Source organism: Dicentrarchus labrax, unplaced genomic scaffold, assembly GCF_905237075.1.
Source record: "Dicentrarchus labrax unplaced genomic scaffold, dlabrax2021, whole genome shotgun sequence".
NCBI classification, from domain to species: domain Eukaryota; kingdom Metazoa; phylum Chordata; class Actinopteri; family Moronidae; genus Dicentrarchus; species Dicentrarchus labrax.
Window position 1 is genome coordinate 34,475,543 of NW_026136720.1, and position 11,802 is coordinate 34,487,344.

General features: G+C 44.7%; 2 protein-coding genes across 3 annotated transcripts; one reads left to right on the top strand and one right to left on the bottom strand.

Annotated features, from left to right (window-relative positions):
• Positions 1 to 70: 70 nt before the first annotated feature.
• On the top strand, positions 71 to 5,349 carry rbm34 (RNA binding motif protein 34). 2 transcript variants are annotated; one of them, XM_051381315.1, is made up of 12 exons: positions 71 to 290; positions 1,053 to 1,224; positions 1,680 to 1,739; positions 2,579 to 2,703; positions 2,795 to 3,008; positions 3,225 to 3,284; positions 3,767 to 3,810; positions 3,902 to 3,985; positions 4,078 to 4,141; positions 4,498 to 4,540; positions 4,621 to 4,739; positions 4,832 to 5,349. In XM_051381315.1, exons 1-12 carry the CDS (start codon positions 268 to 270, stop codon positions 5,213 to 5,215), a joined length of 1,392 nt encoding a protein of 463 aa, XP_051237275.1. In that variant the 5' UTR covers positions 71 to 267; the 3' UTR covers positions 5,216 to 5,349. The 2 variants fall into 2 exon arrangements, with proteins under 2 accessions (XP_051237275.1, XP_051237276.1); XM_051381316.1 differs by lacking the exon at positions 1,680 to 1,739 and having other exon boundaries at positions 73 to 290.
• A 1,062-nt stretch (positions 5,350 to 6,411) lies between these two features.
• Positions 6,412 to 9,551, bottom strand: tomm20b (translocase of outer mitochondrial membrane 20b). The gene is made up of 5 exons (XM_051381355.1): positions 9,308 to 9,551; positions 8,253 to 8,299; positions 7,739 to 7,820; positions 7,499 to 7,641; positions 6,412 to 6,961 (listed from the first exon to the last, which is right to left on the bottom strand). The coding sequence occupies exons 1-5, from the start codon at positions 9,429 to 9,431 to the stop codon at positions 6,917 to 6,919; spliced, it is 441 nt and encodes a 146-aa protein (XP_051237315.1). The 5' UTR covers positions 9,432 to 9,551; the 3' UTR covers positions 6,412 to 6,916.
• Positions 9,552 to 11,802: the final 2,251 nt, after the last annotated feature.

The window sequence follows — 11,802 nt, forward strand, 5'->3', positions numbered from 1 at the left end:
TTTAGTTAAATCAACATAACTCGGAAAAAGAAGAAAATAAGGGGGAACCTTTGTGCCGCTGTGACCGTGTTTCCTGTGGGGGGTAATTCGCAGTAGGACACACGTGTGCTGGGAGGAAAGCGTGTGAACGTGTTTTAACTTTCATGTTATTGGAGTTTAATTTGTAGAAGTTCGTGTGAATGCTGCAGTTTACCGGATAAAGAACTGATCTCAGATTAAAGAACAGTCCGGAAGTGGAGTGACGACGGACGAATCCGTGAAAACACCATGAAGAAGAAACGCGACCAGAGGTTTGTTTACACATTTATATTTAATTTATATCAAAGTAATCAATACTCACATTATTAGAGCGTAACTTCAGCAGTCAGCTAGTGTTTCTGTAGTGGAGACTAAACGTTAACAATGATCCATATCAGCAGTTTGAATCCAACTAAAAGCTCCCTGCACCAAACTCCCTTTAAGAAATATCACATTTTAACAATTCCTAACGTGTTCGTAACAACACGTAACTCTAGAAACACGAGCTAAAGGCCGTCATATGTCCACAGTCTGACTGTCAATACAGGATCAATATCATCCATAAAGATACAGTGTATACTGATCAATATCATCCATAAAGATACAGTGTATACTGATCAATATCATCCATAAAGATAAGTGTATAATATATCATCCATAAAGATACAGTGTATACTGATCAATATCATCCATAAAGATACAGTGTATACTGATCAATATATCCATAAAGATACAGTGTATACTGATCAATATCATCAATAAAGATACAGTGTATACTGATCAATAATCAATAAAGATAGTGTATACTGATCAATAAAGATACTAGTAGTGTTCTGATAATCAATAAAGATGCAGTGTATACTGATCAATAATCAATAAAGATACAGTGTATAGTATTCTGATCAATAATCAATAAAGATACAGTGTATAGTATTCTGATCAATAATCAATAAAGATACAGTGTATAGTATTCTGATCAATAATCAATAAAGATACAGTGTATTCTGATCAATAATGACAGTTTGTGTCCTCAGTGGCGAGGAGGAGGAGGAGGAGGCGTCTCCGGGGCAACAGTCAGCTGACTACGTGGTGGGTCAGGTGTCAGGAAGTTTGTTCCAGAAGAACTCTGCAGCCTCCGGATCGTCACTGTCGGCTTTATTCAGAACCACAGCGCCGACTGCCCTACTGTTCCACCCTGCTCCTCAGGTAAAGGAGAGACAGACAGACAGACAGACAGACAGACAGACTACTGTTCCCTGCTCCACAGGACAGGACAGACAGACAGACAGACAGACAGACAGACAGACTACTGTTCCACCCTGCTCCTCAGGTAAAGGACAGACAGACAGACAGACAGACAGACAGACAGACAGACTACTGTTCCACCCTGCTCCTCAGGTAAAGGGGGACAGACAGACAGACAGACAGACTACTGTTCCACCCTGCTCCTCAGGTAAAGGAGAGAGAGACAGACAGACAGACAGACTACTGTTCCACCCTGCTCCTCAGGTAAAGGAGAGACAGACAGACAGACAGACAGACTACTGTTCCACCCTGCTCCTCAGGTAAAGGGGGCAGACAGACAGACAGACTACTGTTCCCTGCTCCTCAGGTAAAGGGGGAGACAGACAGACAGACTACTGTTCCACCCTGCTCCTCAGGTAAAGGACAGACAGACAGACAGACAGACAGACAGACTACTGTTCCACCCTGCTCCTCAGGTAAAGGACAGACAGACAGACAGACAGACAGACAGACAGACAGACTACTGTTCCACCCTGCTCCTCAGGTAAAGGGAGAGAGACAGACAGACAGACTACTGTTCACCCTGCTCCTCAGGTAAGGGGGAGAGAGAGACAGACAGACAGACTACTGTTCACCCTGCTCTCAGGTAAAGGAGAGAGACAGACAGAGACAGACAGACTACTGTTCACCCTGCTCCTCAGGTAAAGGGGGGCAGACAGACAGACAGACTACTGTTCACCCTGCTCCTCAGGTAAAGGGGGGAGAGAGACAGACAGACAGACTATGTTCCACAAGGAGGGAGAGACAGACAGACAGACAGACAGACAGACTACTGTCCCCCTGCTCCTAGGTAAAGGAGAGAGAGACAGACAGACAGACAGAGGGGGACAGACAGACAGACAGAGGGACAGAGGGACAGACAGACAGACAGACAGACAGACAGACTGACAGACAGACAGACAGACTGACAGACAGACAGACAGACAGAGGGAGAGACAGACAGACAGACAGACAGAGGGAGAGAGAGACAGACAGACAGACAGAGGGAGAGAGAGACAGACAGACAGACAGAGGGAGAGAGAGACAGACAGACAGAGGGAGAGACAGACAGACAGACAGACAGAGAGACAGACAGACAGACAGACAGACGGACAGAGGGACAGACAGACAGACAGACAGACAGACAGACAGGACCAGGAGTCTGTCTGTCTGTTCTATATAAAGTGTCATTGAGTGCTTCAGTGCTGCTCTGAGGTGTTTTATATTGTGAGGCTCAGATCCAGAATGTCAGCGTGTCCTGTTGTTTCATCGTCAGCCTGTTCAGAAGAGCCCAGAACCAAAGGAGGAGCAGAAGGAAAAGGAAGGGGTCAAAGGTCAACCCACCTCGAAGAAGAAGTCTGTTAAAGAGAAATCAGAAGCCGAGCAGAAGCTGGAGAACAGGTGAGTCCATCCTCAGAGAGATTCTTATTATTCCTGAAGGTTTTACCATTAAAATCGTGTTTCTCTTCGTCCTCGTTGTCGGCGGTTTCAGGGAGCTCGGTTTACTGAACGCCGACGGAGACGAGGAGACGCCCGGGGGGAAGAAGAAGAAGAAGAAGAGGAAAGCTCCGGAGCCGAGCGGAGAGAACGACGTGGAGCAGTGGGTGATAAAGAGACAGAGGCTGAGAGCCAGGAAGGAGGAGGAGGCCACGAAGAGGAAGAGGACGGTGTTCGTAGGGAACCTGCCCGTCGGCTGCACCAAGAAGGTACGGAACCGAAATAATGAACCATCAGAACCATCAGAACCATCAGCTGGACTTATTAAAGGATCCAGATGTTTTTATGTTTTCATCAACGAGTGGTTGTAACTTAAAACATTTTAATATATATCTATATATATTTTAATATAGCTAACCTGATTTGTTACCAGCTGATTCCAGTGAATGTCGGAGAGGAAGAACTTTATTATCTGTGTGTTTCAGACGCTGCAGAGCCTCTTCAGGGATAAAGGATCCATCGACTCCATCCGGTTTCGCTCAGTGGTAAACACACACACAGCTTCAGCTCGTAGCGGCTCACTGTTAAAGAAACACGGAATAAATAACTCTTCATCACAAAACTCAACTTGGCAGCAGAAAGTCGTGATGGCTACTCCTCATCGTCGTTTCAATCAATAAAACACGAGTTCCCAACCTTTAGTTTCATTTAGTAAACTGCTTTATAAAACAGACACAATTATCTGTCTGTGTTTGATTCAGTCATACAGACTTAAACGTTTTCTTTCCTGACAATTTACTTTATATTGACTTTACATCACAGAAGTGAACAAAATGCTGTTTTCATTTAGTTTTCTTCCGCACCTTAAAGTCCAGAAGGTCACGACCCGCCATGAAAGCTTTGGTGACCCTTAATGTTTGAGAACCACAGTGATGAAGAAGCTGTGCGAGCTCTCTCTGTAACTGTCAAGCTACCGCAGCGTCCGTTGGTCAGTGACACAAATGGTCTTGTCCTCCGATCCCCGCAGGTCAGAGAGGATCCCTCCATGTCCCGCAAAGTGGCAGTCATTCAGTAAGTTTCTGCCCGCGTCCGTTCTGTTGAAGAGTCGCTGGAACTGACGAACTGAATGCTTCAACTCTACGTGGTGTTTTCTTCTTCTCAGGCGCAAAGTTCATCCCAAAAAGCAAAGCATGAACGCCTACGTGGTGTTTAAAGACGAGGAAGGAGTGACGAGGGCGCTGGAGAGGTCAGACCCTCGTTAACTGATTCCCACCAACGGGAAGTGGCTCTGTGAGTTTAACCGTCAGTAAAGCTGATGTTCTGTTTGTCTGCTCACAGGAACGGCACAGAGATCGAGAAAGACTTCCACATCCGAGTGGACAGAGTGACGGACAACTCAACAGTGAGTGTTTTTATCTCATCTGTCTGTTGAATGTCTCCTTCAGACAGAAAAGTGTTTCAGGTATTTTCTTAATTTAACTAGCTGCTGCTAACTGTATCTGACAGAACCGGGCACGGCAGCCGGACCGGGATCGAACACAGCCTCCGACCGGCACCGTCGGTCTCAGAGATTAGATCCCGGGTCCGGCTGTGGTCACTGGAAGGTAGACGCTGTGATACACACTCAGCTCTGTTTACTGCCCGTTGTTACAGTAAACACATTAATATCAGGAATTCATTTCACATCTGTTGACAGTTTTTGTTCCATTTGGTGACGTTGTTGTTGTTGTTGATGTTGTTGTTGTTGTTGTCTTGCAGCACGATCACAAACGCTCTGTATTTGTGGGGAATCTGTCGTTCGGTGAGTAACTTCGTTGCTACCGTTGATGTCGAGTGTAACTGTCGTTCTGTGTTGACGTTAACCGACTCTTCTTCTTTTAGAGATCAACGAACTGGCTTTCCGGCAGCATTTTGAGCAGTGCGGCGCCGTGGAGGCCGTACGGCTGGTACGAGACCAGAACTCCGGACTGGGGAAAGGATTCGGCTACGTCCTGTTCGAGGTACTCAAATCCTGCTTTCCTCTTTAGCTCGAGTTCTGAAGGAGCTGTGACCTTTGACCTCCACTAAAGCTGTTTGTGCCCGTTCGTTGCAGAGCCCCGACTCGGTGCAGCTGGCGTTGGAACTGGACGGCTCCAAACTGGAGGGCAGGTCCATCCGAGTGAAGAGGTCGGTGAAGAAGGAGAAGCAGAAGAAGAGTAAAAGTGACAGCAAAGGAGGCGCAGGGAGGGCCGGCGGCAGGGGCCCCGGCGGCAGGGGCCCCGGCGGCAGGGGCCCCGGCGGCAAGACCCCTCCGAAGGGCCCGGGGCGCGAGAGAGGAGGCGGTCGCGGAGGTTTCAAGCCTCAAAATAAATTCTCGGGAACCCAGCAGAGGACGACCAAAGGCTCCTTCAAAGGAACAATGGTGGATCCGAACAAAAAGACTAAAAAGAAAGGACTGAAGAAGAAACAGAAGCCAAACAAGACTGTTCACATCTGAGCGACATCTTACAGAAATAAAAGTGACTCTGAACCGAACAGCAGGTTTCCACTGTTCCACCGTCAGTTACATGTTGTCTGTAAACTATTTTCTTCCACAGCAGCAAAACTCAATAAAGAATACACAACTTTTTATCTTTCTGTGGATTATATTGTGTTAAAATACACATTAAAGCTTCTATATGTCATTAAACTGTAGCTAACAGCGCCACCAGTGGCCGTTCAGTGAACTGCAGTCAACATCGACCAACACAAACACTGAACGCTGTAAAATAACTGACAATCATATTTAGAATAACGTTACTATCTGCAATGTTCCTATATTTTATTTGGACCGTTAGCTCCAAATGAGGGCCGGATGCTCGTAAAATAAAATAAAATTAAAATTGTATCTGAATGTTATTTTTTATCCTCTGTCAGTGTGAGCACTCTCATATTACCTGTACTGCAGAAAGCCACCAGGGGGCGATAGGGATATTTTAAGCTTCATAATCACTGTCACATGCAGGTTGTAGTTTGTGGAGAACACTAGAAGAAGAAAGGCCTTCTGAATATCTTTCAAGCATTAAAAATGGCACTCAAAGAGCCTTAAGCGTAAAGTTGATGCAGAGAACGAGAGCGTCTCTGCAGGCACAACAAGCCATTTACCAATGCTGAGGTTTTTAAGGAGTGCATGGTGGCTGCTCTGGCACCGTTGTGAATAACGACTATAAATAAAATGAGCACATGAAACAATAAAAGAGTTTATTGTCATTGTTGATTGAAGGCAGGTTGTGGCACAGGCTTTCTTTCATTGGATTTAAAAATAAATAAATATAGAAACATACCTTTCCCTCTTCACTAGGCTATTCCTGAACTCAGTAATATTCTGGCGGGCCAGATGTGGCCCGCGGGCCGCCAGTTACGTTCACTGTCTAGTGTCTTCACTATGAACCTGCAGTTCCTCTAACGGCCACTAGAGGCTCCATCAGTGAGTCTCCATAAGGCCTCATATTAAACTTGTTTACAGCCTTTTGGTCTCCAGAGATAATTTCCCCATTCATGACAACTCACCTGTTTAAATTATATTAAGGATTAAAGTTTTGTATCAGACTGCCAAGATGGCGACGGCCAGAACTTCACGACCCTCCGAGGTCCATTTACAGTCTCTGACTCTTCACCAACATCACGTAAAATAAAGTCAACACAACCTCAGAGTTTGTTCACGTTTTTTTATTTTTCCTAAAGAGGACGTTTCCTCTTTGAAATGGACTGAGAACATTTCATCACTTTTTAAAAAGTGTTTCCAAAGTCTAGACCGAACAGAAAACAATAAATACTGTATGAAGCATCCGGTAACTTTCTACTGATATCACGGTAACCACGGTAACCACGGAGGCGGTCGGTACAAACAGTGTAAACCGTGACGCTGTCGGGGTGTGAGCTAACGCCGCCCCGACGGTAGGAGCCGATTAATGTGTTCACCCGGTACCTGGTGGCGGGCTGATCCTCGGTGATACCCCCAGAACGGGTAAGTTGAGTAAAAAAAACAAACACTACTGTCATGGATAAACCAGGAACACAAAGTTCCCTTTTGGACGCCTTGATGGGAGGTGATGGACGTCGGCCGGAGCGATGGAGGCCGAGGCGTTGGCAGGTCGTTAACGGGAGGAGGAAGTCCACGTGAGGAAGAGGGTGGGGGGGTCGTTTCCTCTTCATCCTCTCATTCTATATCGTCCTCGCTCAGACTCTGTGCGCTCACGATGCGCTGCAGGAGCAGAAAACACAGTTTATATATTATAAACATTAATACATCAGCTAACATTATATTCTCTATACACAGAGTCACATGGTGTCTCTCTCCCTCTGCCTGTGTTGTATCGCAGCCTCTCTGTGGTTTGTTTCCATAGCCGGTCTGCTCCGACTGAAACTGCTGTTTTTATCGTCTACGTCGGTGAATTAAGGATTTATTTCCACCAAACCAGAGTTGGTGATTGTTGGAAACACTAACAGAGACGCTTTAATGAGTTTATTCTGTTTCTGTCCACTTTGAATATGTTTTACGATTATCTGGCTGCTCGCTATAATTACTAGTTTTGTCAGTGGAGTCTGGTGGGTCGTCGCTCTCGTTGTTTAAGGTCTGAGATTCTGGTTCTTTTGCCTGAACCGTCCGTGTGGAGATATTAAAAACTCAAACTGGAGCGCTGTCCTACTCTTTTGTTTACTGTGTGATTTTTAAATGTTGTTGTTATTGTTGTGTTATGGGCGGAGCTCAGGAAGCCTGACAACCAACCAGCGGGTTTACCTGGCTGATGCTGGGCAGTTTGGTGAGCAGCATCTGGAAGACGGGCGGCGGCAGCGTCTGCTGCAGCACCTGCAGCAGCTGCTGAGGCTGACCGCACACCGCGATGGCGTTGGTCAGGTGGTCCACGCCTTTCTCATAGTCTCCTGCAGGGCGAAGCACAAACATACAGACGCTCAGAGACTCCACAGAACCGCCACCGGAACCAGAACCAGAACCAGAACCAATGAAACCAGACGTTACCCTGAGCCAGCAGCTCCTCCCCCAGCTGGATCTCCTCCAGGAAGAACTTCTGCACCGCTTCAGCGTCCTTCAGGTCCGGGAGCTGCGGGACAAACGACAGGTGAGACGAGCTGGAAGAGTTTTACACAAACTTCCTGCTGTTATTGATCAGTTATTGATCAGTTATTGATCAGCTGCTGTTATTGTTATTATTGAACACTATAGGAAATATCTATAGAATATAGTCAGTTTGATAGAAAGTGGCTCCATTAAGTTGGAACCGGTTCTAAACTGGTGTTGTTAGATTCAGTGTTGGGCAATAATGAAGAATTAGTTACAGTTACTTCTCTAAAAAGTAATTACTTTATTATGTAACCAGTTATATTAAAGCCCCCGACCACCAGAGGGCAGCAACCACCTGTAATCTACACTTATTGCAGCAGACAGGAGGATCTAGCTCGCGCCCACGAGGACGGAGAAGATTAAAGTAAAACCTTTGGAGACGCAGCGAACGGCGGGAAGAAGAAGAGCTCACCTTTGCCATGCCGGCTCGCTCTTTGGCCGCCTTCTGCTTCCTCCTCCCTGCAACAGACACACAAAACCTTCAGAGCAACAGCAGACTGAACACAAACATTATATTATACGTGTGTGTGTGTGTGTGTGTGTTAATATTATAGTGATAATAATTCTATCATGTAAAAAACATTATCATAATAAAGTAATATGAATTAATAACACCACACTACAGTATAATATCAACCAGTATCTATTTATTTATTGTATGTTGAACACAAACAGTAACCCCCCCCCCAGGACAAACTGAAGTCACACCAGAGTCCACTATAAAATCTGTTGGTTTAACACGACCTTTCTAACAGCAGAGACTCTTCAGTTTGTGTACATCAACACATCCACTGCAGCAGCTCCTCATTCAGCCCGAGGATTCCTCTAAATAAATATATATATATATATATTAATGAATTAAAGTGACCTACTGCAGCTTTACATTGTCACTGATGGAGGTCAGATGTGACAAACAGCATTATAATGAAGTACTGTACTCTCTGCAAGGCATTGTGGGTCGGCGTTACCTCCACTGTACCTGTTACTGTGGGTCATTTACCATCAACACACATCCAGGTCACATTCAACACTCACATCTAATATTCATCCCTTTAAGAGATGAGGGAAGAGCTCAGCTGAACTCTGTAAAAACGGATAGAATTAAAATAAACGTGGCATTTTCCTTTAACTGGAGCTGTTCTGTTGTTCGATTCCCCCCGAATACACCCGAAGACCTTGTTGACTCGTGTGAGGTCGTTAAAACGCGCCGCAGAGAGTGTTTATTGATCATTTACCGAGAGGACGTTAAAATGTATAAAAACTGAATGGAGTTCGGCGAGAGCGCTTCAACCGCCGAGCCAAACCGGGTTGAACCGGGACTACAGAACCTTTAACGCGAGCTAACAACGACACAACCTCCAAACCGAACCGATCCGACCCGCACCGTACCGTACCGGAGCTCACAGGCCTGCTGCAGGTGAGGAGGAGGAGGAGGAGGAGGAGGAAGAGGAGGAGGTCAACACTCACGTTCTCGCAGCCTGTTCTTGAAGTTGGGGTCACTCCGTCTCTTCCGGTCGAAGTAGATGCAGTAACCGACGAGCAGAGCCCCGCAAACCCCCGCGGCCAGCGCGCTGCTCTTCCCGCCCATCATACCGACCGCGACCCGCTCGGTAGGACGAAGATTTCCGGTTGATTTAACGGTTTTTCCGCCGGTGGTCGGTTGGTGAGAGGAGGCTGGCGCAGCGGCTCAGGGCAGGAAGGACCCGGGAGGACCCCGCGGTTTGACAGCTTGTAGCCGTCCGCGCGGTGCCTGAGTGGAAACGTGGAGAATTAAAGTGAATCAATTCATTAATGAGCCATAAAAGAGTCTGTGATTTTAAAAGGTTTTATAAAATAAGTATTTTATCAGACTTGTGCTGGTTTTTTGTTTTATTTTGTGTAACTGCTGCCGTTCCTTTTCTACGGAAGCTCGTTTGTGCCAAAAAAGATTCTGTAGATTATTAAAATGAGAAACTGTCAAAATAATGATTAAGTGTCTGAAAATAATAAAATTAAAAATTGTAAGTTACACTTTATTGTTTTAAATAAAGTTTGGTGAAAATAAAATAACCCATTAAAAATGTTAAATTAAAGACTTAAAATAATTAAAATTGTTTTCTAACAATACATAGAGTTTTAATTTATTTCATTATGGTAGAATCTGGGGTCTTTAATACAGATTACACAGAATCTTTAACAGTATTAAACTGTAAAAAATATTTGCAAAGAAATTATTGATTTATTTTTCAATGTGATTTTATATATTTTATTAGACATGTAGGGGCTATTTTTGTAATTTGATTTAGATTTTTATGCCTTTAGACATTTAGTTTGTTTTACTTAAAATGTTTTGATATAATTAGTTTTTTTTAATAAAATGAACTGATTAACTCATTATCATTGAGTAAACAGACGACTCCTCACTGGTGACATATTTCATATTAAACTCAACAAACTCAAACAGTGAACTCTGCAGGAAGTTTGTGTAAAACCAGAGATTTGGATGAATTCTGAGCAGTTTATTTCCTGTAAATGTTGATCATTGACCATAATATTCTTTTAGAGAGTCTTGAGCATCAAACTGGCATTAAAGGAACCGCACTAAGCTGGTTTAAGTCATATTTATCAGATCATTCGCAGTTTGTACATGTTAACGATGAATCTTCAATAAATACTATAGTTAGTCATGGAGTTCCACAAGGTTCTGTACTTGGACCAATACTATTTACTATATATATATGCTCCCTTTAGGCAACATTATTAGGAATCACTCCATTAACTTTCACTGTTATGCAGATGATACGCAGTTATATCTATCAATCAAACCCATGAAATTAATCAATTATCTAAATTACAAACATGTCTTAAGGACATAAAATGTTGGATGAGCTGCAATTTTCTGATGCTAAACTCAGAAAAAAACGAAATTCTTGTTCTTGGCCCCAAAAACCTTAGAGACGCCTTCTTTCATTTACGTAATATTAGAAAAATTAGACACATCCTATCACAGACAGATGCAGAAAAACTAATCCATGCATTTGTTACTTCAAGGCTGGATTACTGCAACTCTTTATTATCAGGTTGCCCCAATAAGTCCATTAAAATGCTCCAATTAATTCAGAACGCTGCAGCACGAGTACTGACAGGAACTAGAAAAAGAGATCACATCTCTCCTGTACTAGCTTCTCTGCATTGGCTCCCTGTAAAATGTAGAATAGAATTTAAAATCCTCCTCCTCACCTATAAAGCTCTTCATGGTCAGGCCCCTTCATATCTTAAAGAGCTCATAGTACCCTATTACCCCTCTAGAACACTATGTTCTCTGAATGCTGGGCTACTTGTGGTTCCTATAGTCTCTAAAAGTAGAACAGGAGCCAGAGCCTTCAGTTACCAAGCTCCTCTCCTGTGGAACCAGCTTCCAGTTGTGGTTCGGGAGGCAGACACCCTCACCACATTCAAGAGTAGGCTTAAGACATTCCTCTTTGATAAAGCTTATAGTTAGGGCTGGATCAGGTGAGTCCTGAACCATCCCTTAGTTATGCTGCTATAGGCCTAGACTATCGGGGGATTTCCCATGGTGCACTGAGCTACTCTCTTCCTCTCTCTTTCTGCACTCATTCATGTCCCATTAATGCATGTTACTAACTTCACTTCTTCCCCGGAGTTCTTGTGCTTTCTCGTCTCGCAGGTTCTCATGGATCCTGGTGGAGCCTCCTGCCATGGTCCTGCTTGACTGCCATTGCCAATACTGTTGTTGCTGTGCACCTGTCTGTCTGTCTGTCTCTCGCTCTCTCGCTCTCTGCCTCTCGCTCTCTCTCTCTCTGCCTCTCTCTCTCTCTCTCTCTCTCTCTCTCTCTCTCTCTCTCTCTCTCTCTCACCCCAACTGGTCGAGACAGACGACCACCCACCTAGAGCCGGAGGATCTGTCCTAGGTTTCTGCCTTTTAACAGGCAGTTTTTCCCTTGCCCTTGTCTCCAAGGTCT